This window comes from Panicum virgatum, chromosome 9N (genome assembly GCF_016808335.1).
Source record: "Panicum virgatum strain AP13 chromosome 9N, P.virgatum_v5, whole genome shotgun sequence".
Taxonomy (NCBI): domain Eukaryota; kingdom Viridiplantae; phylum Streptophyta; class Magnoliopsida; order Poales; family Poaceae; genus Panicum; species Panicum virgatum.
This window is the reverse complement of record NC_053153.1, coordinates 79986320-80013674: the sequence shown is the minus strand read 5'-3', so window position 1 is coordinate 80013674 and position 27355 is coordinate 79986320. Positions and strand designations below refer to the sequence as shown.

Sequence of the window (27355 nt, the reverse complement as noted above, 5' to 3'; positions counted from 1 at the left end):
CCACTGGAAGCAAAAGACTGTGCAGAGACGATCGAGCCCATGTGTTCATGATGATCCTTTAGCAATGGGGGTGAGCAATACGAAAGATCTGTGAGAGCGAGCGAGGGTTCCGAGTTGAATACTGCAAAGAAGGGGTTCGTGGTGGATTGTGTACGGAATTGGCGCCAAAGATGAGGCTGGTGGCTTATGTCGGGGGTACAAGAATAACCAGGTATCTAGGGCTTTATTTGATCAAAGCTTTTTTTTTTGAACGAACCGGCACAAGTTGGTGCCCATTTCACTGATAAAGAAGGAAGAAATACAAGTAGGTAGTCATGGAAGACTACATACAGGAAAAACAAAAAACACAGTCAAAAGAAAAGACGACAAAAGGCGCGCGACGTCCACCAACAAACACTCTTTAAAAAGCTGCCGCCGAACTCCCGCTGTGACCTCGCGTCAACGGAGAACCTAGGGAAGAAGACCGCACCGCACCAAAAGGCCACCGCCATGCGGAACCCATCGCCGAAGTACCGCTGCAGAACTACACTCCATCTGACAGTATGATAACACCAGATCAGGACCTCTCGCAAGCTGCCTCGCTGTCTCGCAAAGGCACAAATGCGCGGGGGCCTCGCCACATCCGCCGTTGAACTCCACCTCACTCTCGTCGCCTCGAAGAAACACTGCACGCGGGGGCCTCGCCACATCCGCCGTTGAACTCCACCTCACTCTCGTCGCCTCGAAGAAACACTGCACGCGGGGGCCTCACCACGTCCGCCACAACACTCCACGTCACAGATCCGTTCCAGAAGTCGCCATTAGGATAGAGGCGGAGTTGCCCCGCTTTCTAGAGCCTCCAAAGAACAGCCATGCCCCAACCGAAGACCAACATCACCTCGTTGCTCCACCCACACAAAAGGCTCCCGCCGCCATGCCAGCAAACCAAGGTAGTCACTTGCGCCGTCTTTCCGACGATGTATCACACCGGAGTAGTCCAGCAGAGCTGAGCCACCCGCCGCAATTCGCTGCAAGCCAAGTCGTCGCGCGATGTCGATGCAGCAAGCGCCGTTGCCTGACGCTGTCCCGCATCGCACTAACAGTTGCCTAGCAACGCCAGCCACCACGATCCGCTGCCAGCAGCCACGCCAACAAAGTGAGATAACCCCTGACCGCCACCAGGAGTGCGAACGCCGCCGCGCGAGCTTTGCAACCGCCATGAAGCTCGCCAACCTACACAAGACCGCTCGATACCACCACCGAAAGGGGCCTTCCATAAGCCGTCATCATCGGCAATGTTAGAGCAGAGTTGGGTCTCAAGAGACGACGCCTCCAAGGAGGGGACGATGCTAGTAGCGCCGCCGTCGCTCGTCCAGAGAACTGGACAGGGTTTTCACCCAGAGAACCCGTGCCGCAGGGATGGAGATCCACAATGACGCCCTCAACAGAGAAAACGACACCCTAAGACGCTGCCGTCATCGCTGCCAGTAATACAGGCAAAGGCTTTCGCCCACAGCATCCCATTCGCACCACAGCGCGTACCCCACCTGATACTCCCAGGACCACGACCGTGGAAGGCCTTCCAGGGCGGCGCCAACGGACGTGCCTCACCCCGCGCAGACCGCCTTCCTGCTGCCGCTGCCGCACGTGAGTAACCGAGGCCCTCGCCGGCCACTGTCGTTCTGACACGCGTCGATGAAGGCGACCCATGCCAATCCTCTCGGGTACTATGATTAGGGGCACCCTAATCAGGGGACTAAATCACCATCAAAACGCGAAACACGTGTTAAGCGATCGGGCCCACGAAGGCCTACAGTTTTCTTCCGATCCAAAGGAAAGGAAAGGACTCAAAGAGGCCCACTTCGCACTCGGCCCACGGCCTATCTCTACAGTGCAGCCCATCCGAACCCTCTCGAACCCGCGGAGCCACCTCCGCTTCGCTCGAGGCCTCCCCGGCGAGACCCTCGACAGCGCACCGTAGCTCCGGTTCGCTCGAGGGTAGCAGACCTACCCTCGGGAGGGTAGGCTAAATTCTGCCTCGCTCGAGGCCACCCCTCGGCAGACGGAGTTAGCGATCCGCCGGCCCACCGTTCGCCTGACAGAAGCAATAAATGCCAACCACTCCACTGCGGAGTGGGAAGTCAGGCGGCGTCAGGCCACCACGCCGCACAGCGGCTGTGACCAGAATCCCATCCGCCAACTCCGGTCACTGCTCAGCCATCCCCGGCACTGTGGCGTCACTGTGGGAACCTGCGGCGTCCTGTGCGAGACGTGCTCGGCACTACTCCCGCCGCTGTGCTGCCTACTCCGTGTACCTTCTCCACTGCAGCTTCTCCCGGCCGGGACCAACCCCGACACTCTGACTCCACCGCCCCAGCGTAGGAGGCGCTCGGGCCAGCGCGCGCGGCAAGCACGTGTGGAGCGGCGCAGAGCAGCCCGCCTTGCCACCCCCACATTGGTCGAGGTCGGCGCCTCGCAATCTGCAGCCATGGCGGAGGATGTCGTGGCACCACCACCACCACCGAGCACAGCCTCGGTGCCTCCCAAGGAGGGCGCGACTGCGCCGTCGCCCTTTCCCTTCGGGCTGCGCAACGCTGCTACGACATACTCCTCATCAGTGAGCACCAACATGAGCGTGTACGAGGATCTGCCGGGTCATCACCTCCTCTCGATCTGCAACATCATCGCGTCATCACCCGACGACTCCTACCCCGATACTGCCGGCATGATTGCCGACGACATCAACTTTTTCATGGACAACTTCACGGCGGAGTGGGATTACTCCGGGGTCCGTGACCTCGACGCTTTCCGGTCGTTTCAACTCACGGCGGACTACTGCCTCACCTGCTCCGAGGACTCCAGCGAGGGGGATTACGATCCTACTCGGGAGTGCTTCATGGTCGAGCTGGCGGATGGGGCTATCGACAACGCACCGAGCGACGACAGAAACAACGAGGAGCCCCCACCAGCAAACCAAGTGGTGCTGCCTGCCGCGAACCTAGCTGCATCAGCAGGATCAGCGGCGCGACAGGCAAAGCTGGCGCAACTCAAGGAGCTCGAGACCAGGCTCGATGAGGAGCGTCGGCAGACCCAACTTTTGCGTACCGCGCTCGAGCAGGAGCGCACCGCACGCGGTCCGTGTGCTCGGGCGGCGGGACGTGTCGCCCAGGAGCGGATCCTGGCCGACGACAACGACGACAACCCGCTGGACCTGAAAAGGGCCAGCCAGAAGCTTGTCGCGGCGGCTTACCTACTTCAAGCCATGTCCGAGCCCTCAACGACCAAGGGCCGCAACCTGTGTAACGAGGCACGGGTGCTCATCGAGCAGGCTGCGGTGCAGCAGGCTGAGAGCTCCGCGTCTCGAATGCGCTCAGCGGCATCGGCAAAGGCCGGCGGGACTGCACAGCAGGACCACGAGGCCTCGGTGCACGTTCCACCTGGAGGAAAGGGCAAGGCAGTGAAAGCATCTAGGCCCCTAATTCGAGTTTTGGTAATTAATGACAACGGTTTGTGGATTAACGATTTCATTTGAGAAGATGAGTATAGGTTGATTCACGGATGAAAGATATTTGGTTGTGAACGTATAGAGTTTTGGAGATGATGAGCAAAGCTCGGGCTCAAGGCAAAAGTATAAAATAGGGCTTTTGCATTTTACTGGTCACAGGGCGTTTAGTGGATGAAAAGTGACCGGATTTATTGGATAGTTAGCCGTACTATCAAGAGGGGTTATGTACTCATGCTTGACGGGTCTTTAGTGCCATTTTGCTCAAAATGTCTAGTTGCATGCATGAGGGCTAACGGCGTTTTGAAAAGTTTTGAAATAGACTAAGTTCGAGAGCTTACTGAGTAACGGCGGACAGTCCGCGCCTGTGGGGCGGACAGTCCGCGCCCGTTCCAGAGAGCTTGCAGAGACTCTGGTGGGCTGGCGGACAGTCCGGCCCATAGCGGCGGACAGTCCGCGACCATTCCAGAGAGCTTGCAGTGTCTCTAGTGGGCTCGCGGACGGTCCGGCCCAGGTGGGCGGACGGTCCGCCACTATTTTTCAAATATGTACCAGAGAGAATGTTTCTCTGGTTTGGGGTCAAATGTTAAACTGCGGACGGTCCGCTCTTGAGGCGCAGACGGTCCGCTGGCTAAACTCAAGTTTGTTCCAGAGACGATGTTAGTCTCTGGTGGGTTGGAACTCTTAACTGCGGACGGTACGCCACTGGGGCGCGGACGGTCCGCCAGGGCTTAACGGCTAGTTCTGACATGCATTTATTGCACTCTGACTCACTGATTTATAACGGCGGACAGTCCGGTTTTTGAAACGCGGACGGTCCGCGACTTCGCAGAAAAGAGTGTAACGGCTAGTTTTTTGAGGGGTGTCTATATATACCCAATGCCCGGCCATTGGGAGGTTCTCTTGGCCATTTGGATAGCATTCTTGACACATTAGAGCTAAGGCATCCCTCTCTCACACACACTTGCTTAGAGATTGCATTTTTGAGAGTGTGAGAGCTTCCTAGTGCATTGCATCAAGAGTTTGAGCTTTGTGGCATTAGGGAAACTTCAAGCAAGCGTCATCAACTTGTTACTCTTGGGAGTTGCCGCTCCCTAGACGGCTTGGAGAAGTGGATTTCGTGGAGCACCTCCAAGGAGATTGTTGAGGAGCCCCGATTTCGGTTGTGAGAGGTTTTGTGCTCACCTCACCGGAGTGGTGAAGAGCAACTCTAGTGGAATCGAGGTGTGGAGCGGTTCCTTGTTTCAAGCCGGCTCAAGATCAAGAGGTTCTTGATAGAGGAGCAGTTGATTCTTGGAATCCACCTCAACGTGGATTAGGGGTGACCGGCAAGTCATCGACACCACGGGATAATTTCTTGTGTCAAGCTTGGTTACTTCTCTTGCTCTCTTTAATACTTGCTTTTACTTTGAGCAATTTACTTTACTAGAGCTTGATTTGTGTCTTGTCACCCTAGGTTGCAAACCCATCTAGAAATAGTAATAGCATGACATAGGGCTTTCCTTTGTTACTAATTAAATTTCTCTAGTGTTATTGGTTTTAGATTTTAAACCGCCTATTCACCCCCCCCCTCTAGTCGGTGTTCTTGATCCTACAGGCAGCCGCGGCGGACGACGCAAAAGCACCTTCGATGCACGATCGCATCAAGTGGCCTCCTGTAAAGGAGCGCATTCACGACGCGCGCGGCCACGCCGATGACGGCGACGCCCGCAACATCATCAACGGGAGGAAGTACACCCCTCGACGGGGTAGCCACTTCGACCCTGAGCACGACAGGAGCATGTCACCGGAGCCTCCGGGCACCCGTGTGTTCAGTCGGGAGATTCGCACCGCTCCCTTTCCGCCACACTTTTGACAGCCCACTACCCTCGTCAAATACTCGGGAGAGACCGATCCCGCGGTCTGGCTCAATGACTACCGCCTGGCATGCCAGCTGGGCAGTGCAACGGACAATGCCGTGATCATCCGTAACCTTCCTCTTCACCTCGCTGACTCCACACGAACGTGGCTCGAGCATCTACCCACGGATCAGATCCATGACTAGGCCGACCTAGTCAAGATCTTCGTGGGCAACTTCTTGGGCACCTACGTGCGCCCCGGGAACTCCTGGGATCTCCGAGGGTGTCGACAGAAGCCCAACGAGTCCCTGCGCGACTACGTGCGACGCTTCCCCAAGCAATGCACTGAGCTCCCCAGCGTCACCAACGTCGAGGTCATCAACGCCTTTCTCGAAGGCACGACGTGCAGGAACCTGGTGCACGAGCTTGCACGAAGCCGTCCCACTAGCACCAACGAGTTGTCCGATGCCGCCACCAACTTCGCTTCCGACGAGGAGGCAGTCGGTGCCATCTTTGACAACAAGACGAGCAAGCGCAAGGAAGATGCGCCTGCGGAGGGCAACAATAGCAAGACCAAGACCCCCGCCAAGAAGCAGAAGCGGGGGGAAGAAAGGAAAGAAGCCGGTCCCACCGAACCAGCGCGGACAAGGGCAAGCGGAGGACTCCGACGAGGCCTTCGTCGCTTCACCAGATCGCAAGGGCTTCTACTGGCCCACCACGGTCGCCGACGCCACCGACGTCGTGCGGACCTGCGAGGGCTGTCAGTTTTACACCCGGAAGACACACCTCTCGGCTCACGCTCTACAGACCATTCCCATCACGTGGCTGTTCGTCGTGTGGGGATTGGACCTCGTTGGGCCACTGCAGAAGGCGCCCGGGGGCTTCACTCGCTTGTTGGTAGCAATCGACAAGTTCTCCAAGTGGATCGAGGCTCGGCCCATCGGCAAGATCAAGTCCGAGCAGGCCGTGCTGTTTTTCACCGACATAGTCTTCAGGTTCGGGGTTCCGAACTCAATCATCACTGACAACGACGCCCAGTTCACGGGCAAAAAATTGTTGGCATTCTGCGATAACTACCACATACGCGTGGATTGGTCAGCTGTGGCACTCCCACAGACAAGTGGCCAAGTGGAGCGTGCCAATGGCATGATCCTGCAAGGCCTCAAGCCAAGGATTTTCAACAAGTTGAACAAGCTCGGCCGAAGGTGGCTGACAGAGCTACACTTGGTTATCTGGAGCCTGAGGACAACCCCGAGCAGAGCCACGGGCTTCACCCCGTTCTTCTTCGTCTATGGCGCCGAGGCCATACTCCCCACAGACTTGGAGTACGAGTCGCCAAGGCTCAAGGCCTACCAGGAGCAGCAAAACCAGCAAGTTCGCGAGGACTCGCTAGACCAAGTGGACGAGGCTCGAGACGTGGCGCTCCTACACTCAGCACGTTATCAACAATCCCTGCGAAGATATCGAGCGCAGAGAATTCGGCGCCGAGACCTGAACAAAGGGGATCTAGTGCTGAGACTTTGGCAGGACAACAGAGGACGAAACAAGCTCTCACCGCCATGGGAAGGCCCATACACGTTGAGGTGCTCAAGCCTGGCACATACAAGCTAGCTAACAAAAATGGCGAAGTTTTCACCAACGCTTGGAACATTCAGCAGCTACATCGCTTCTATCCTTGAAATTCCAAGCTATTTGTAAATAGTTTGTATTTGTACTTGTATTTCCCAAAGCAATAAAGAATATGCTTTACTTATTTATTTTTTTGGGAACCTTCCGAACCCTCGGGGGCTCGGATGCGCACAAACACTGAGGTAGGCTCGGCTTTACCCTCGGCAAAGCCAAGACTCCCTAGGGGGCTACTAGGGGGGAACCCCGTACGTCCCCAAAATCGCCAACGTTTTTTCGAAAAAATTCCGTATCTAAGTTTCTCGCATACTTAGAAAAGGCCGACGCAAGGCATAAACGACTATGGAACGGGATCGGCCAAGCCGCGGGACCGCCTACGCCTCCGGGATACGGCATCCCCACTCACCTCCCTACGCCTAAGTCGCTTTTGAACGCAAAACTTCCTCGCTAAGGCCTATCTAAAACGCACACGAGAACACGGAAATAAAGTAAAGAAAACGAGGGCTCGAACGCACAAGGGCTCGATCGGCCACACTGTCAATACAGATTAACTATTTTTCCTACCCAGAAATATAGTTAAGACAAAATACTGACTTATTTACATGGGCTCCATGGCCCAGAGGATCCTCAGCAGCGTCGTCTTCGGCTAGGGGGAGGATGTCGTCCTCAAGATTCTTGGACAAGGCGGCGGCGAAACTCTCGACGGGGGCATCGGCCTCATCCATAGCAGCCGCTGCGGCATCCCCCTCGACGCCGGGCGCAAAAACGTACCCCGACGATACCCGCATGAGGTCCATGTTGTAGTGCGTCGAGGCCACGCCGAGGGTCCTCTGAACGCCGAGGCGGAAGGCGCTTCTGATATGCTCAGCCACCCGACCGCCCAGCGATCGCAGGCGGTTGGCCACCGAGCTACCGGATGAGGCTCCCTCCCCCTCGAGTTCCTGGCACACGGCCACGGCGGTCTGCTCCAGGTCTGTGTGTTCACCCTGCGTCACTGTGAGCACGATCTGGACGGCTTCCTTCGCTGCGGTCTCGTCCGCCACCACCTTCCTTAGCTCTGAACGAGGAAACAAAGATAAGTCTGGGCAAACCAAGGATCAACTTAAACCAAAATCTCGGATACTTACCTTTGATACACCCCTGCGCCTCCTCCAGCTCAGCCTGCGCGGCGTCCGCCCGCTCTTGGGACGCGGACAAGGAGGCATCCTTATCCTTGAGGGCGGTCTCTGCTTCCTGGACAGCTACCTCCCATGCCTCAAGGGCGACGTCCTTCTCCGTGAGAGTGACGGCGAGCCTGGTGACGGTCGCTTTCTCGCGCTGGAGCTCAACCTCCTTGCGCTGGAGCTCGGCCTCCGCGCCCTGGAGTTCGGTCTCCTTCGCCTCGAGCGCTTTACTCTTCTACTCAAGCACCGCTCTAGCTCGCCGCAGCTCGGCCTCATGCGCCTCGGCCTCCTGGGCCTTCTGGTCAGCCGCGGCTCGCTGCGCGTCGCGCTCGCTGTTGGCTCGGGCCAGCTCGCGTTCCAGCCCGCGGATCCGCGCCTCCAAGGGTGTCGCCTGGTCGGACCGAGCGTTGGCCTCATTCAGCTGCGTGACCAGGGTGGCGTTGTATCGATCGAGCCAGTGCACCCTGGCGTACAGCCGCGACAGCTGTTGCTCTTATCCCGCGACATGGCCAGAAGTTGCTGTAGATGAAGAAACGTGAGTGGAGATCATATGCACGAAACCGGAAATAGGCAAACAGGACACTCACGCTGTTGACATCTCGATTCGCTTGAGAAAAGAGATTCAGAACCCGGGAGAGGTCCTCCTCGATCTGGGCCCCGATAGCCATATGTGCTCGCCAGGCGTCACCCTCTTCCTGCTCGGCATGGGTGAAATCCGGGGGATAATATGCGCTCGCCAGGAGCCACCTTCTTCCCGCTCGGCGTGGGCAAAATCCGAGGGGACCCTGGACTGAACAATCACATAGTCGGCCCCATGACCGGGCCCCTCAGACGTCCCCGCGCCGAAGACACCCTCGGAAGCCGAGACGAACTCGGCGATCCGGGCGGCGGCGCTAGCCGCGGCGGCCGGGTCGATATCCTCCGACTCCCCATACTCCTCGCTCAGCGGCAGCTCCACCACCGGTGCCACGTTTTCCGGTGCCATCTGCGCCGTCGCTGCCGCAGCGGCACCCTCGTCCCCGGCCCTCGCGAGCTCTGGGACGAGGGTCTCTCCCGCCACTGGCACCGTTAGCACCGTCGCCACTGCCGTGGCACCCTCAACCCCAGCCCTTGGGGGCCCGGGGGCGAGGATCCCTCCCTCTTCTCGGCTGGTGGGACGCTCCTGCGCATCCCCACCACTTCCTCCACCTCCTGCTTCCGGCTGGGCGGCATCACTCGCGCTGCCTTGGCCGGCTTCATCCCCGGCATCCGGCCGGGCGACGTTATCTGTGGCGCCTTGGCCGGGCTCGACTTCGGCATCCGGCCGGGCGGTGTTCTCCGCACCGCCCCGGCCGGCCTCCTCCTCGGCGTCCGCCCAAGTGGCCACCACTGCGCCACTCTGACCGGCGTCATTCTCGCCCTCTTGCGCTCGGGTTTGCTGGGCCGACTGGGCCCCCCGAGCCATCGCCTCTCGGAGCGTTGCGGCCGCCGCCTCTAGGGTCTGGTCCCCTCAGGTCGGGGGCTGCGGCGCCGAATGCGGCCTACAAGATAAGAAGAGGATTTCTTTGGAAGGGTAGAAAAGATGCTAGAGGGGGCCATTGCTTGCTTGCCTGGCCTAAGGTCACACGACCAATTTATTTGGGGTGCCTTGGCATCTCTGACCTTCAATACATGGGATATGCCCTGAAACTAAGGTGCTTGTGGCTACAGAAAACAGAACCTGAAAAAGCATGGGCTATTATCCCCATCCAAGCTCAGGATAAAGTCCAATCCTTCTTTGCAGTGGCTGTCAAAACAATAGTGGGTAATGGCAAAAATACTCGTTTTTGGACAGATTGTTGGCTACTCGGTCAGAGCTTAAAACAGGCCTTGCCACATCTATTCAGTGCTATAGCAGTCAGAGCAAGGAAAAGGTCGGTTTATGATGCATTCTCCGGTAGGAGATGGATCTCAGATATTAAAGGTGCATTGAGTGTCCCGGTTCTGATTGAATACCTTCACTTGTGGGAGCTTCTCTCCAATGTGGAACTGCAGCCGGAGGTGGAAGATACTCATATTTGGAAGTTCGCAAATTCTGGATTATTCTCCACCAAATCAGCGTATGAGGCATTGTTTATTGGAGCTACTCAGTTCAGTCCTTGGGAAATAATTTGGAGGAGTTGGGCCCCGGGGAAATGCAAATTCTTCTTGTGGACAGTGGCTCACAATAGGTGCTGGACAGCTGATAAACTAGCACGGCGAGGCCTTAATCACCCACCAATGTGTCCTCTTTGTGACCAGGTTGGAGAAACAATAGATCATTTGCTGGTATCTTGTGTTTTCACCCGACAATTTTGGTTCAGCGTTCTGCAGATTTTTGGTCTACAAGCTGTCGCTCCACAGTTGAACGATCTGATTTTTATAGACTGGTGGGCTGGAGCAAGCAGCAGGTTTTCTGGTCATGTAAGGAAGGGATTCAACTCCATCATTATCCTAGGAGCTTGGTTAGTTTGGAAGCATCGCAACTACTGCGTTTTTGATGGAGGAACCCCTGCCTTAGCCCGGGTCATCTCAGAGTTTAGAGAAGAAGCTCACCTATGGTCTGTAGCAGGGGCTCGAGGAGATTCCTATCTCCTCGCCCTGGCTCCTACCTCCTAACTGTTGCTCGTGGTCTGGTCTGGTCTTGTCCTAGTTGTAATCTAAGAGAAACGATTTAAGGTGTTTCCAGGGTGTGTTACAAACCCTTCAACCCTGTAACCTTTTTGTTTTGGGGGCTCTTTACCCCCTTTTTCTCCTTCTTAATATATTGATGTGCAGTTCTCCTGCGCATTCGAGAAAAAAAAAAGTTCAGACTTTCTGCTATGCAGTGAAACATCCAATATATGGAACAGAAGTTTGGGAGACTGCACAATGCATAGGTCTATGATCATGTGTTATGACTTATAAGAATTGGCTTCAGATAAATAAAAATAATGGCATCAAGTAACATTGGTAAAGATGACCTTGTAACTTCTGTCAGGGTACAAGAATAAGGTTTTGGGCAAAAAGCCGTGTCCCAGGAATGGGGTAAGAATCTAAATATCAAATGGATGCAAGTTAAGAACAAAGGACATGTCTACATGTGCTTAGACTTTAAAATAGAATAAAGATACGGCAGCATGTGCTTATGCTTAAACCAGGAATTTCAGTAGTTATAAAAATAGAGTTGAGTTGTCAGAACTAACGCATGTAAAAGTATGAAATGACCTGATGAGCAGTTTTTTTCTTCAACATGAGATTACTGAAAATGGCAATAGATGGGATTGTAAATGAATGGGAAAATCCACTGAACCAAAGTAAAAGGCTGATAGAAGTTGTAGTTCATTCCAAGCAACATGAGTAGTCACTATCTCTATGTCTTCAGGTTCACCTGTAGCGATAGCAGCTTACAGTATCAGTAAATTCTAAAAAAATTCTTATGCGTTTCTCCAGAACCAAATTCCAATAACCATGCCTTCAATTTGTCCTGGGTCCCATAACTATATAGTCCTTCAATTGCTCACATAGTTGCTGTTATCACCAGAATTTTATGGTTTTATCTGACCAGTGTTGTTTGCCTGAGTGGCTGAGTACATCAGGATTTGCTGCAAGCCAGAAAACATAAACGTTGCTATCTTATTTGAAACACTGTCAGTTAGAGAATTCATGGATTAGAAAACAAGACAAAACATTTCCGCTCTTGCACCACCTTGCATATGTGACACTCAACTGCAACAACAGCTGAAGGTCTGGACCACATGTAAACAGGTAACTAGAATAACCCACTTGAAGTTACAGAATAGTGCACCATACTTTTGGTAATTCATAGGTATAGAATATGTTGATTCAGTAGTTGCATGTTAGTGAGACGAGGGAGGATACATTCATAATCAAGCTCTTGAGTTAGTGCACTTGCAACAGAATCAGGCTATTCATTATCTTGATTGCTAAACCATATGGATAATTGTACAAGCATGGATAAAGTCAAGGATCAGAAATAGAAAATTCAGCCATACATATAATCAACCATAGCATAAAGATGGATAGCAGAACATGAAATGGTACAAACCGGACCAAGTTGATGACAAAACAAGATGAATGCAACTAATTGCCATCACAAGATGCTCAAAAAAAAACAAAAAAACAAAGAAGACTCTAAGAGGGCCTTGGTGCGCTCTGCATCTCAATAACCTTCTTCCATGCAGGACGCGTTGAAATGTCATCCCACCACCTAGCCAGGTTCTTTCTCTCAGTGATCAACCCAGCCTTGTTAGTCCTGTTGACAAGGAAATCGGCATTGGGCAAGTGCACAAGGTCGGCCAGGGAGAAATCATCACCAGCAAAGTACTGGCTCTCCCCAAGCCGTTGGTCATACACACCAAGCACCTTAGTGAGCTTCACTTCATTCTGCTCAACCACGGCCATGTCAGTGGTCCTGCCCATCATTGGTGCAAATGCAAGCTGGAAGATGATAGCCAAACTTGGTTGGTTAAAACTCTGGCTTTCAGCCTCTATCCATTGTTCGATGGCAGCCCGGCCAACCGCACCATCTTCTTTCTTGCCAAGGAGGGCCTGGTTGCCATGGTCTGTGTACTGGTCGCATATGTAACGGCAAATGGCCCTTGACTCTGCCAAATATACAGCGCATAAAGACTACGACCATCAAAGATTTTTTTTATCAGTTAGGCATGCAATTCACTTATATAATATCCTAATTTTGCAAACTTTGTAAGTTCTGCTTCATGAAGTAACTGGAAAACATGCAAAATTGCGGATCTGTAAGTTTCGCATATTTATAACGAAAGGAACCTGCGATGCGTATGCCTTGAACAGTTGAACCATTACAAGAATGCAAGCATACTAGTGGAGATGCAGCAGTAGTAGATGAAGAAATGTGAGATTGAGGTAAGGTACCAAAGACAGTGGTGAGGTGGTCCTTGAAGGCGGGAACCTGGCCGAAGGGCTGGAGCTTGAGGAAGGAAGGCGACTTGTGCTCTCCCTTGGACATGTCCACCGGCTCGATCTGGAATGGCACGTCCTTCTCCAGGAGGCAGGCCGCCACTCGCGCCACCGCCGGTGATATCACCGGCCCGTACACCGTCACAGGCGCCGCCATCGCCTCTCTGCCGTCGGAGACCTAAGCGAAGGAGCGGGTCGATGGGATAAGGTAGATTCTCTGAGACTCGGAGAATAGTTACGCTGCCGATAGTGAAGGCGGAAGGCCTGTTTATATTGGGTCCGTTTATGTTTGAGTCCTCTTTGGGTGTGTTTAGATGCACAAAAAAAAACCCCCAAAATCCAAATTTTCCATTACATTCCCATCACATCGAAATATTAAATATAGCAAATAATTCATGCATGGAGTACTAAATGTAAGTAAATAAAAAAATTAATTGCATAGTTTTGATGTACGTTGCGAGACGAATTTTTTGAGCCTAGTTAGGCCATGGTAGGACAATATTTACCACAAACAAACGAAAAGTGCTACAGTGTGCGATGTGTCCTTTTCTACCCAATTTTGAGGGATCTAAACACTGCCTTTAGGTAAATTGATCGTACTTTTATACTCCTAAAAAATTCAGTTGCACTTATGCTCTTGCGTTTTTTTTCTTTTACCTCTGTACGTTTTTTGGACGGAATAGAGGATAACCGTGGCTAACGGTGGTGGTGGAGGTTACATTTTTAACCTTCGGTGGGGGAGGCGCTAGACAGAGACAGAGGAGAGCAGGACCAGTCGGTAGGAGGGGAGGGCGGCCAATGAACGAGCGCCATCGCGCCCCCACTGCGGCCGCACCCATACCGGCGACGAGTCGTCGAACCGGCGAACGGATGCGCGTCGACCGTCGAGGACGTTCTCTCCTCCTCCATCGGCCATCTCTATCGCGCGCGCGCAGCCCTCCTTCAACCTCCAGACCAAGAACAGAGTTCTTCCCCTTCCCTCGATCTGCTCATACGATCCTCATCCTCGCCCACCGACGCGAAAAACCTGACCCACGGTGAGCTTCCACGCCTCCCCATCCCCTTTTTCCGCTCGCTCGCGCGCAGACGACGTCGGAACGCAGCTGCGCCACCGCCAGCCCGCCTGCTTGCCGCCACCATCACAGGCCGCCCCAAGCCCCTGCGCGCGGCTCTGCGGGCCGCAGCTGCAGCACAGTGCCGCCAAAGAGAGCGGCACCACGCGGCGGCGGGCGGCGGGCGCGGCCCCGCGCGCGGGCGAGCTCGGCTCCCGGCGGCGGCGGACGGCCCCGCGCGCGGACGGCGGGCGCAGCTCCCAGTGGCCGGCGGCGGGCGGCCCCGCGCGCGGGTGGGCTCGGCTGCCGACGGCGGCGGACGGCGGGCGCAGCTCCCAGTGTCTGGCGACGGGTGGCTCCCAGTAGCCGCCGGCGGCAGGCGGCCAGCGCGGCTCCCAGGGGGCAACGGCGGGTGGCACTCTTTCCTGTGCGCGAGAACGAGAGGGGAACCGTGCATGGAGTATTAGATGGACAAGGGCAATATGGTCATTTCCAATGGTAGGTCCCACTGGTTAGGGCCGCTCTACCGTTATCTTTTAACAAAATATTGATGGAAGGGCATAGGGGTAAACAAAAATTTGGGTGAGGGTATAGAGGTGCGACTGAATTTTTTAGAGATACAAAGATAACGACCAATTTACATAAAAGTATACAGGTAAAGGACTCTTTATGTTTGGCACATCCGCGGATACCTGCGGTACCTAACCCAACAGCTGAGGGCATGTGTAGATATACGAGTATACTATACCCAGATACAACATGAACAAATTTTTTTATCCGCGGGTATCCAACGGGTATCCGAAATATAATAAATAATCTAGTGAACAAATATTCTTCACAAATTTTATATATTATTTTTTTGTAATTGTATGAACTATATAATTTGTAGTGAACTAATAGATGTGAAAATGACATTAACATTTTGCTTATTATTTGTAGTGAAATATATGATCATTGTTGCATTTTTTAGATAAAATACTTAACTAGAATTGAACGTATTCACTTACATACAACTACAAAATAGATGTGGGAGATAAAAAAAAATGGTGCAAGATGATCCGTTTAGTTCTTTATTTTACTAATGCTTTGCATTCGATTGTATGGGAGATTTATTCAAAATGTGCTAGTCTATACGACCAAATTACAAATTATTTATGCTATCATTAATATACCCGATGGGTACAGGTATGGATATAAAAGTTTACCCACTACGGGTACAGGTGTATCTTATAGTTTCGGATATTATCATGGACGGGTATTTGCTCTACCCGCACCTTACAGCCTGTTGTCATCCCATTCACTTTCAGGTGTGTGATCTGAAAATCCAAATCAACTTAAAATACGACTTTTTTAGATTCACTTTTTGTCATTGAAGAGGAAAGAGAAATATGCAAGTAAGATATGAGACGTTTTTGAAACACAAGGGCTTGAAATTAATTATAACTTTTGAGTAAGTACAAACTCCCTAGTCCCTACTACCTTCATTTCAAATTATTAGTCGTCTTAACTTTTGTAAATATATAAATTTTGTTATATATCTAGATATAACATGTATCTAACGACTAATAATTTGGGACGTGGAAGTACATTCTAACAATATTAAGTATGCATCGGGAAAAGAAAGAGTGTATTAGCAAATTGCAATAGATGCCTTCAAGCTAATAAGGGGTGAGCAGGAAAGATAGGGGAAAAAGTGGGACGGATCTCGCTATTTTTATAGATGGACTATTGGCAGTCTTCAACATACAATATGTTATTAGTACCTTTTATTAAGTAAGTTTAACAAAAATATTGGGAAAGTACTCTCACTCTACTAAATTGAAAGTATTTTCAGATAGAAATCTAATAACATCAAATTGGTATCGCAACAATTGTACAACAACGGAGCATTTTGGCCAGATGCTTATAGTAATAAAACAAAATAAGGTTTATAAATAAGAACGGAGGAATAACATAGTAAGTTATATAACCGAAATATTAAACATCAATTGGTTTATTTGTGACCAAAGGGAGTAGGATGGATTACTCTCACCAATTACACCAAAAGTAATCATAGAAACGTAAGAAACCATTAGAACATCACCATGTAACATAGCTCATGCTTGAATGGATGTCAAATTGATAAAACAGCACGCAGCTTTACAAATTACGACTGCCGTATGTGGTAAGATTACGAAATAACTGGACCAGGGCAAAATCTGCTGGGCAAATACCTGACAGTTGAATTAGGAAACAGTACATTCCATATACAATATCAGAATCCAAATAACATACATATCAACGTCTGGTTTGCCATACAGGCATACACACAAGGAACAACTACCCAAGGAATGGTATGATGAGAATATCTAACTGCTAGTACAATAACAGATTAACACAGCTGATTCAAGCTAGGTGATCATATTTGGATAAGCAACTATGCCACACGACAACAGTTTGCTAAACCGTTTCCTCATTCTTCCATGATGGTGTCATCATCTGATACAGGTTCGCCTTCCAAAAGCCACTGCTCAAGTTCATCCAGATCGTCGTCATTGTGCCGATACCAGTCAGAATATGTGTCCCAGAGCATAGTGCCTAATTCTTCACCACGACACGCCATGTGTAAGAAAGGCCGGCTTCTAGCCAGGGCATCCACCATAACCCTATTCAGGCTACCTGTTATTCCCAGCCACCGCAATCTTGGGAAGTATGGCTTCTTAAACCATCTGGTTGCAAGTGGCGTAATCCCACCGCAGTCGTATAGATCCAACAGCTGCAAGCTGCTGCCATAAGTTCCACCATCAACTTGCATGGATGCAAGAGCCATCACAGCAGCATCCCCAATTTTCGGATTTTCTCGCATTCGGAGCTCAATCAGAGGAGTTCGGCTCCTTGCTAACAACATGATACCATCATCTGTGACACTTGGGATTCTTGAGATATCCAACACCTGCAAGCTCTGTTTAACAGACCCAGCAAATAACAAGGGAATAGAATCATTTGTTAGCTTCCGGCAACCCCTCAAAGACAAGGAAGCTAGAGGACATGTTCCAAGTCCCAGATATTTCAATGCTTCATCACTAATATCAGTACCATCCAACGACAATGTCTGCAACTTGGGGAGGCAGCTGAGAGCTCTTACAGCTTCATCACCCAAACTGCGGCAGTCTCTAAGATCCAGTACGTTGAGATCCTTGTTGAACGATAACCTCTCAATTCCAACATCAGTTAGGAGTTTGCACCATCTCAGACTCACATGTGTCAGGCAAAGAGAAGTGGCTATAATATCATGGAAAACAAGATCAGTTAGATGGCTTCCATGAGACACCCTAAGCTTATGAAGACCAGAACAAGAGTGAATGATTGCCCTGAAACCAGTGTCTGTAACACGGGAGAAACCACCAAGACATACACTCTCAAGATTTGAGCACTTATCAGCCATTAGCAGGATTCCGAGATCATTCACTCGCCGGAAGGATGTTACTAAAAACTCCTGACTCCGCGTGAGAGAGATATGTTTCAGTTTACCATGTGGATTGATTTGCTGAAGGCCAGTATTTGTGAGATCTGATGAAGATGTAGGCTCTATAATTGGTGCATCCTGCAGGTCCAGATGTGTCAATGATGGAAGGGCGACTGATATGGAGCCAATCAAATGGTCAGTTATGAAATCCACTGTGAGGCATAATTTTTGAAGGCTAGGAAAGAAAACTGGTGTCTTAACATAGTCCATGCATTGTTGTACTTCCACAACTGCTGTCAGAAGTTCAAGTAACATCGTCATTGGAATATACCCGATCTCAAGAGATGATAGCCTTTCGGAGGCAGATGCCCACACACGACCGAAGTTGGGGTCATCAAAAGTTGAGAAATCCAGTGCCAATCTCAGTGACTGGAAATGTACAGAAAAAAAAAACAATGTCAGGGTTATTCAAGATTAGTAAAGGTATGCATTCGACGTAAAGTCTGATCACAGTTGCTCGTCAATGATTTACATAAACATTATGAGGATGGGTCCGGCTAAAACTAACATATAAAACAAGATGCAGATCTCTGTATGTAAACTGTAGAGTTTGACTTTTGTTAATTAATTGGACAATTAAAATATTAAGGGCTGACCTCCAAAGTTTCCTGAATTCATGCAAAGAAATCACAGAATGATTGCCACTAATCTGTTGACACACAGGTGAATGAAATCAACGAGGTATAAGCTTTAACCTACCTCTAACTGAGAACAGCCATTGAGCAATTCCTGTAGATCAGAGAAATTTACCACCAGCCCCCTACGCTCACCAAGAGAGTTGAGAGACAGCACTCTGCATCCGTAAGAAAATATGCAATCAGCACCATAGTATCACACAGTACAATTGAAGTACTGAAACTAACAGAGGATGCCATAAGAGCTAATAGTGCAGCTGGCGCATTGCGTTTCACATAAGCAAGCCTCAAATGGCACACGGATTCATTCATGATATTGGTTGTTGCACAAGTGGCTTCGATTATGCGTGCAGGTGCCGGACTGCCGGTGCCAGTGCAGGCGAGGCAGGAACATCGTCATGACAATATAAACTCTGGAGAATACAGTACCTGAGATCTCTGCAGGTGGTGCCGAGCTTGGAGAGCAAGCGGCCGCTTATGTTCTCGCAGTTGAGCAGGAGCAGCTCGTGCAGGCTGGAGCGCGCGAGGCAGCCGATGGCGTCGTCGTCGAGACGGGCGCAGTCCAGGCGCAGGCTCCGCAGGCTCGGGTTGGGCGGCAGCAACGGGCGCAGCAGGTCATGCGTCAGGGCCACCTCCTTGAATCACCAAAAAAATACAAGCGATGCGAGAAGCTCGTTAGTATCTCAGCCGCGGCGAAGCGGAAACGAGGAGGCGCGAGCGAGGGACGTGAGGGTACGGACGAGGAGGTGGAAAGTGGGGAGGAAGGCGAGCGCGTGGGAGGCGCAGGTGCGGAGGCCGCGGCAGGCGGCGGCGGCGAGGAGGAGGGAGCGGACGTCGAGGCGGGAGAGGATGGTGGCGACGACGGCGGGGGGGAGCGCGGCGTCCATCGCCGGCGGCGTCGGGCACGGCTCGATCGGATCTGGCGGGGACATGGTGGTGGTGGTGGATGGGATTGCAGGCAGGCAGGCAGATTGCTGCGATGGTGTTGGTGGGGAGGAGATGCGAGGTGTCGTGGGACGGTGGGAGAGAGAAAGATAGATGGCGGTTTTTGAGGAGGCGCAGATGAGATGAGCCCGTTGCTGCTTCGCGGAAGCTTCGTCTCGGATCGGATCACGGGGCCCACGCCCGCCGCATCGGGGTGGTTGCGGCGCGGGCCGTGCGGGCTGAGGCCCATGCTACTGATGTGATGGGTAACATTGCTGCTGCTGCTCGTCTACGACACTCTCTTCTTCTTCTTCTTTTTTTGAAACTGACTGATGAAACTCTCTTTTTTTTCTCTCTCTCGGTCTAAGCTTATTCGCTCGTCCAAGCAGCGTCGTAATGATTTTTGAACTCAAACAAAAAAAGGGTGTTAAATTTACAGTAAACCGTGGAATACAGAAAGAACTTGGAGGGTTCTGTACGTCACCGATGCTCTGCGACAGCTTCTTTGCCGAAAAGATTGTTTATGCTTGCACAGGCCAGGAGTCAACACGTACGGCTGGTATAAAAAAATTCAGTAGCTTTTGCAGCAAGTTTGAAACAAAACAAAGTAACAAATGTATGCACTCCGAATTAAAAGAAAAGGAAAAATAAGAGTGCAATCTGACCGCTGTTCTTCCGGGCCTCTGGGCCTGAGTTTTGCTGTATTGGGCTTTCGTACTTTAAAGTTTAGGCCCAAAAGAACTTCGATCTGCGTGGGGAAAGAAGCTTGGGCCGCGCTGTCTTTCGTCTGCGCAGATGCGATTTTGCGGTTCTGATCCTGAAGGCGCTAGCCGCTGCCTAGGGTGGCTAATCCAATCCGAGCGGGGCGGCCGGGCGGGTGACGAAGAGAAGATGAAGATTGCCCACAAGCTGCTGAGAAAAATCACAGGCGCAGGCTGCCTGACCGCGGTGTGGGTGGTCTCGGCTAGCTTGGTCTTCTTCACTCCACCTTTCCTTCCCCATGCAAGCTGTCGCCCGCAAGAAACGCAACGCCGGCCTGGACCAGGCCGGCAGGGACGACCGGCGTACGACGGCACGGGTTGATGGCGCGCGCGGCAGCCCAACGCCGCATTTACGCCGGGGACGGGCCCCCAGAGCGGCCGGGCCGGGGTGTCCTGCTCCGCAGGCAGGACGAGATTCCCCCGGCCAAGCCCTCAGCTCGCCTCGCATTAACCACCACCTCCCCCCGTCCGGGCCTGCAACCGCTAGGACTAGGACCCTCGCTGTCTGCGTGCGCGTCCGGATGCCAGTCGGTGAGCGTCGATGTGTCTGCTGGCTCCCAGTGGCCCCTGCAGCGGCCACCGCCGGCGACGGAGCACCCGCCGCGGCCTGACGTCGCCTTGTCTCTTTTGTCTCGCCGTGCTGGATCGCCAACGGCCGGCCACTAGTTCCTCCGTCCGGCTTGGCCGGCGCCGATTCAATGCAACTAGTCTTCCGGTTCAAAACGCGCCGATTCAAGGCAGGCTATGGGCCGTGTTTGGTTACAAAATTCCAAAAAAAATTTCCGGCACCTGTATGGAGACTTAAATCTAGACGAAATAAAAAACACATTGCGACTGCTGTCTGTAAATGGCGAGCAAATCTAATGAACCTAATTAGGCTGTAATTAGATGCTAAATTGCTACAGTAATGCTACAGTAAATAACCTCTAATGACGGATTAATTAGGCTCATTAGATTTGTCTCGCGATTTACAGACGAGTTCTGTAATTATTTTTGTGATTAGTCTATGTTTAGTATTTTAAATGTAGAAAGATGCATTTTCAAAAATTTTACGGGAGGCAATGCTCTGTTTAATTGCGCAGTGACAGCAGTGCTCGATGACTTTCGTGTTTAGGTGTTGTTTAGATGCAAAATTCAAAAACTATCACATCGACTATGCACAAAAAACTAATTGCATAGTTTGTTTGTAAATTATGAGATGAATTTAATAAACCTAATTATACCATGATTAGACACTAAATTACTACTGTAATTACTACAATAAATATGTGCTAATGACGAAAGTATAACTTATAAATATAATTTGCAAGTATACATCTTCACTGAAAGCTAGATTCTTATCAGAACTTTTATGATGTACATAATTTTTTTAATAATATTTTAGCACAATTTTCACAGTACATACAAAATTTAATGATTAGTTTTCTAATTTAACTTATAGAGGATAACTTTTCAGCACAAATTGTATCAAGATGGAAGATTTCTCACACAACCTTTTTACACACAAATTTATCATGCAACTTCTAAGCACACGTCTTGGTATAATTTTTTAGTATGATTTCCATATAAAAGTTGTCAAGAAAACTTCAGACTAGAAGGTAAAAGAAAAAAAATTGGAAAAGAAAAAAAAATAATAACACTTATGGAACATAAAGGAAAAACAAAAAATGAAAAGAAAATAAATACATGTGACTTCACTCACGTGGGGGTGGGTGAAAATTAAACAGTGAGGGTGGGTACAAATTAACAGCTGCGCGGCGGTGGCTGTGCATCATGCGCCAGGAAGCCTTGCAGCGCGCGCCTGTAGAATTGGATTACCGTTTGCCGGCCACGTCAGGCACGGTTGACCCTTCCCCGACGTGAGAGCAAGTATACTGATGGACGAACGAGTAGGCGGAATCCAATGTGGCGGAGGGAAAAATTAAGAGAGAAAAATAAACGAGCGTCTCCTAACTCATCCGCTTAAGCTGGCGGAGAGGAGATAGAGCAACAGCTACTGACTGCCATTCCTGTGTGAGATGTGGGCCCCCCAGTCACCGCTATGAGTCGAAGTCTGAGACGCTAGCGAGCGAGCGTCTATATTAGCCTTGCTCTAGGTGGCTAACCGCAAGGACTAGTTCCAACTCCCACCATCTCTGGAAAATTGATCTCCGGTAGTGAAACAATACTCCATAGGTCATTAGTTCATCCTTCTTTTTCCTTACCATGTTAGCAAAATTAATAATATTTAATATTATAAAATTTTCATTGAAACTGGCCTAAAATCACACATGTGGCAGTCCAAGTAGGCTCGGTGACATTTGGTGACATTTGAATATTTGATTCCATGAAGGAGCTTTGAAAACTTGGACGGACTCAAACTTCAGGGGCGAAGTTGTCTATTCCACGTTCGTGGAAGGAAATGAAACCCTAGCTGCTCCAGTTCTTCGTCCTCCGTCACCAACGAGTACGTCTCTCCTGCCTGGTTCTCCTTTTCTTCCGGCGCCCCCCTCGTCTTCTGCGAAAGTGGCTCGAACTTGAAACCGCATGAGTAATTACCCATGCATGGTGTCACGCCCCCATAGTAAATGCTATACTAGCTGTAACCATCCATCCATATCTCAGCCAGCAGCTCCATCATCAAAGCTCGGGATCGTCCTCATCTATCCGCGCCTCCAACGACTCCTGAGAAACCGATGAAAAATGGTGGAAATTAAACGCACGTCCCGATCGCATCGCCTCCGATCCGTAACACATTTACTCCGATCCCCAGCCTCCGCGCAACCTCAAGCATGGACGTTCTTCACCGTCCTCACCCGGAGACCCCGTCGGTAGAAGAAAGAAATTGCGCTCCCAAGCCGGCCGCCACCCGCCATGGCTGCTAGCTAGGGTTTCTTTTTTTTTTTTTTTGAGCAAGCTGCTAGCTAGGGTTTCGTTTCTCTCTCGCTCACACATGAACAGACGCAGGCAGACTGGCAGACAAAGTTGTAGTCGCTGGGCACACTCCTGCTTGCGCTCACACACACATGCAGGGCTCAGGATGCAGCGATCGATAGCAAGCTAGGTGTCAGATCGGGCAAGAAAGCTGGGCGTGGCCCGGGGAATCTCATTTATGTGGTTGCACCTACATATGCATCCATGTACTACTCCACTCCTCCACCATGTTGGAGACGGAGAGAGACAGACAGGGCCCTGGTTTCCATTAATGCCGCAGCCTGTCTTACTCATTTGGTAGCCGGAGGGACTTGAATGCCCACCCACACAAGAGGTGCATAAAGTTGGAGGCTTGGAGCCCGGCCGTCCCCCCTCCATTCTCCAGCCCAGCCCCCATCCATCCATCTCTCCCCTTCTCTTCTTCCAGCTCCAACTCTGTTCTCCTCCTCTCTTCTCCAGCTACTCTTCGCTGTTCGTCTTCTGCATGGCCATGGCAAATTGGCATGTGTGTGCTCCTACTTTCCATCACCACTCTCTGCAGGCCTGCAAAAGGAAAGGATGGGATGAAATAGTAGCTATGATGTTGGCTCGGCTCACTCAGAGACCACGGGGTGGTGTGATGCCCGCGAGATCTCTGGTGCTTCTGATTGAGCCGTGCCAATATCTTAGTACTCTTTCATACGTAGATTCGGTCGCACTCTCAACAATCTGGGTTCCTTTTCTTCTTCTTCACTTGAGATCTTGTTGAGGTATGAGCGACTATATGTATATGCAGACTGTATATACTTGTAAAATGTGAGCATTATTCATATGCTAGCGCCTAGCGCTTATGCCTGCCTTCCATTCGGGAGCAGTTTTTACCTAGTATAGTGTTTGAAAAAATCCGTGTTGCAACGTAGTACTAGTTGATTACTTGTCCATGCATCATCGTCCTATATATGTTCATGCCTGCATTTCTTGGCACTTGAAACGAACATACAAATCACGTTGACAAGCAGTATACATCGAATTTGCGCAACCTGCTGTGCAAAAGCCTTCTACTACAATAGTAATGTTTTACATGTGATGAGAAGTTGTCCACCACTCGAGTAGAAACAGGAGTGCAGCCTGTAAAAGACAGTATAGTAGCTACGGCGAAGCCAAGCCTCCAGGGCTCCTGCAGGCACGCTCTGCTTGGCCTGATAATTCTCCTTGGATTTCTGTTGGAGGCCTGCAACATGAATGCATGCATATGCGACAGTCAGTTTCTCATACACTTGAATGTATGCTCCTTTACTTGATCATGTCTTGTGTATATATCTCCATAGCCAAAGATATAAGTATACTAAGGGCACCGGTGACTTGATTTGATCAATCTGATACTCGGCTGTACTATCTGACTTAGCTTGTAATAAATGAGTTACACTACATAAGAAATAAATCTGAAATGGCTCTTAGGTCAATTTCAGTGGGAGAGTCATGTGAATGACAAAGAGTATTAAATTTATAATATGTACCAATAGTATGAGGAGAATTGCCATGAAATGTGAGAGCCATGACACTTCACTGGGTGAACTGTGTCGATGACACTTCCATTAAGACTGGTCTAAGTTTCATGGGCTTTTAATTTTCATGATGAAGTTTCATGGGTATTTAATTTTGATGATGTGGTACGATATTTATGAGGAGCGAGAATAGAGTATAGAGTTTCATGGAAAATAAGAGAATTTCATCCCTAACACAAATTCAGCTTGGTTATCAAGTTTTTGATTTAGATAACTGTGCAATGAATTACAAATATGCATCCCACTACCAGTCTTCAAAAACTCACGTCTGAATTCAAAAATAATATAACGATTATGTATATAGCCACTCACGTACCTTTTCTTCTAATACAAGTACTCCTACACAACAAAATAAAAACATAAATTCAAGTGGTTACGCACGAGACATACGCACCCAAATTCAACCGTCCATCTTCCATGCCGCTGGACTCGGAGTACTACTGTACCGGTATCTCTGTGTATTAATGATCCCGGCGGGGCCGGCCAGTACTACCTTGCAGCTTCCAAGCTCTACAAATTGTAAATGCTCCAGCGAGCAGTTTCTCCCCCTTCCTCTCTGCCTCTTTCTCAATCATGTCTTCATGCTGTAGGCTAGCTCCGATCCATTTTGAAATTGGTATGCATGCATCGGAGCACGCAGGAAGCTGGAGAGAGACCTGCAACTACAGTGGATCAGCACGAGGTCCGGCTTGCTCTAACGTTCTTTTGAACATGGATCATACGGATGACACAGTGCTTTCTTTGCTGTTTGCTATACCCCCCAGAAATTGCAGGTCTCCTATGTGTGACTTGTCTTACTTTCATTTGAACCAACCATACAAGAACAAATCTCATGATATATATAGTACAAAAAAAACTCCGAAGCCGATAAGACCAATATAGATTGTGTCTTATTAATAAATTGTATAAGTAAAAAGATAGCGCTGATCATACTCCATAGTGAACCACATGAAGAACCAGTAATCTGCAAAGAGTAGAGCCTGATAGTGGAGTGGAGGATTGGGACAATAAGAGACGTACGTCCTGAATGAAATGCCAGCAAAGCTCTGAAAACCAAAGTCAAATATATAATGCTAGCAACAAAAATTCACAAACGGTGATGAAAACTGAGTGCTGCTTCTATCACTCTTGTAATCGATCTAGTACCATATATATGGTAGAAGGCATTAGACAGCAAGCACGGCTAGCCGCACACCATGCATGCGGTTGCATTACTGGGGTGACTCAGGATTTGGTGGTTCAACTCCAAATACATTAAACATTCATCTGGCCAAGCTGTGAGCGAGAGGGCATTTCAAATTTTCTTGCTTACGCATACAATACTCCCATGGTTACATAGTCAAAAGAGTTGGCTGATGAAATTAAAGTAATTCATCATGTATACTCCCAACTACCTCTGATAGATTATGTCACTGTATTTGGCAGTACTATTTCCCAAGACTCAGGGTACGAGGGTCACTGTATTTAGTCGCGGTGTCTATACTGTAAATCAGGTCAATCTTAATGAGGAGTATCATCACACGGTTACCAAAACTATAAATACACATCTCTTATATCTCATGACAATCGACATTCTCTATCTTCTATTATGGCAATAAATTTTCTTCTATTATATCAATAAATTTAATGACACCCGTATAACACTACTAGCCTCAAAGCGAGATCCCCGTGGGTAGGTAGTTGGGACTTGCAAAGGAGTAACTAGGCGAAGTAATGAGACGAGCGTAACGAGATGGCAGGGAAAAGCATCAAAGGGGACAGCAGGTAGAGAATATGGGGTATGGTCACTTTGGTCAGGCAGGCAGCGCCAGCATTTACACTACCACTACTAGTAGTAGCTAGTAGATCGGCCGGAGGCCGGAGCCGGATCGGAGGAGGGAGATGCACACCACGGCCGGCCGGCCGGCCGGACCTGGCCGACTGCCGTGGCCCGTGGCCTGGCCTCCACAGCGTCAGACAAAGATTCCCTCATTCACTTCTCCAACCCCCCGCTGCGCTCAGGCTCAGCCCAACCCTCTAGCTCTAGCGCTGCCTTCCTGCCCCCGCTAACCTCCTCATCGCCTAGCGTCGTCTTCTCGCCCGGCCCGGGCCGCCACGGCAAGGGGCAGAGACAAGCGCCACCGCCCCACATGGATGGGGCGTTGCTGCTTGCCAGTCTGGTCTGGTCTGCTCACCTCGCTTTGACTTGCCGCCCATTTCACGGCCGTGTTTGGATAAAACAACGAAAATTTTTGCACAAAAAGACGAATGCATGCATGAAGTACTAAACGAAGTTTATTTGTAAAACCTTTTTAGGAATGGGTGTAACTTTTCGAGACGAATCTAATGAGCCAAGTTTCATCATGATTGGCTACAGTGATGCTACAGTAACCGCGCTCAATCATCCTCTAATCGTACGGTCAAATGCCTCATTAGCTAGAGCAACTGCTACAGTACCACAGTGTGGAGGTAATTTTGTAATTAGACTTTATTTAATACTACTAATTAGTGGTCAAAGCTTCATTTCTCTCTCATCAAAATTTTTCTACCCTCCAACCAAACATGGCCCACCTTTCCTACCTTTTAGCCTTGTAGATGCATAAAAGTGTACCAGTAAAATATTGTAGCACTTTTATTTGTATTTAATAATTATTGTCCCATCATGAATTAACTAGGCTCAAAAATTCATCTCGCAAATTACAGACAAACTGTGTAATTAGTTATTTTGTTTAGCTACATTTAATACTTCATGTATTAGTTCAAAGATTTGATGTGATGAGAAATTGTCTTCAAAATTCCAAAACTTTATAAGATTCTCCATCACATCAAATCTTTGAACGCATGCATGAAGTATTAAATGTAGTTAAATAAAATAACTAATTACACATTTATCTATAATTTGCGAGACAAATCCTTTGAGTCTAGATAACCTATGATCGGATAATAATTACCAAACACAAACAAAAATACTACAGTACTTTACGCCCAAAACTTTATGC

General features: G+C 49.9%; 3 protein-coding genes across 3 annotated transcripts; all 3 read right to left on the bottom strand.

Moving 5' to 3' along the window:
- Positions 1 to 7361: 7361 nt before the first annotated feature.
- Positions 7362 to 9552, bottom strand: LOC120689397. The gene is made up of 5 exons (XM_039971682.1): positions 8856 to 9552; positions 8356 to 8600; positions 8073 to 8304; positions 7548 to 8002; positions 7362 to 7403 (listed from the first exon to the last, which is right to left on the bottom strand). The coding sequence occupies exons 1-5, from the start codon at positions 9550 to 9552 to the stop codon at positions 7362 to 7364; spliced, it is 1671 nt and encodes a 556-aa protein (XP_039827616.1).
- Positions 9553 to 12007: 2455 nt separating this feature from the next.
- On the bottom strand, positions 12008 to 13295 carry LOC120692091 (glutathione S-transferase F11-like). Its single transcript, XM_039975306.1, has 2 exons — positions 12999 to 13295; positions 12008 to 12712 (listed from the first exon to the last, which is right to left on the bottom strand). The coding sequence occupies exons 1-2, from the start codon at positions 13198 to 13200 to the stop codon at positions 12240 to 12242; spliced, it is 675 nt and encodes a 224-aa protein (XP_039831240.1). The 5' UTR covers positions 13201 to 13295; the 3' UTR covers positions 12008 to 12239.
- A 2999-nt stretch (positions 13296 to 16294) lies between these two features.
- LOC120690184 (F-box/LRR-repeat protein 10-like) lies at positions 16295 to 19264 on the bottom strand. The gene is made up of 4 exons (XM_039972756.1): positions 18976 to 19264; positions 18665 to 18870; positions 18300 to 18393; positions 16295 to 17969 (listed from the first exon to the last, which is right to left on the bottom strand). The coding sequence occupies exons 1-4, from the start codon at positions 19165 to 19167 to the stop codon at positions 16548 to 16550; spliced, it is 1914 nt and encodes a 637-aa protein (XP_039828690.1). The 5' UTR covers positions 19168 to 19264; the 3' UTR covers positions 16295 to 16547.
- Between the last annotated feature and the right edge of the window lie 8091 nt (positions 19265 to 27355).

Coding starts and splice junctions, on each gene's coding strand:
- LOC120692091 (XM_039975306.1), bottom strand. CDS start 13,200: ATGGCGGCGCCTGTGACGGTGTACGGGCCGGTGATATCACCGGCGGTG. Junction 12,713..12,998: donor CCACCTCACCACTGTCTTTG/GTACCTTACCTC, acceptor TATATTTGGCAG/AGTCAAGGGCCATTTGCCGT.
- LOC120690184 (XM_039972756.1), bottom strand. CDS start 19,167: ATGTCCCCGCCAGATCCGATCGAGCCGTGCCCGACGCCGCCGGCGATG. Junction 18,871..18,975: donor TCCCCACTTTCCACCTCCTC/GTCCGTACCCTC, acceptor TGGTGATTCAAG/GAGGTGGCCCTGACGCATGA. Junction 17,970..18,299: donor ATGGCTGTTCTCAGTTAGAG/GTAGGTTAAAGC, acceptor GTACATTTCCAG/TCACTGAGATTGGCACTGGA.
- LOC120689397 (XM_039971682.1), bottom strand. CDS start 9,552: ATGGCTCGGGGGGCCCAGTCGGCCCAGCAAACCCGAGCGCAAGAGGGC. Junction 8,601..8,855: donor CCACGCCGAGCGGGAAGAAG/GTGGCTCCTGGC, acceptor TCGCGGGATAAG/AGCAACAGCTGTCGCGGCTG. Junction 8,003..8,072: donor GGCGCAGGGGTGTATCAAAG/GTAAGTATCCGA, acceptor TTCCTCGTTCAG/AGCTAAGGAAGGTGGTGGCG.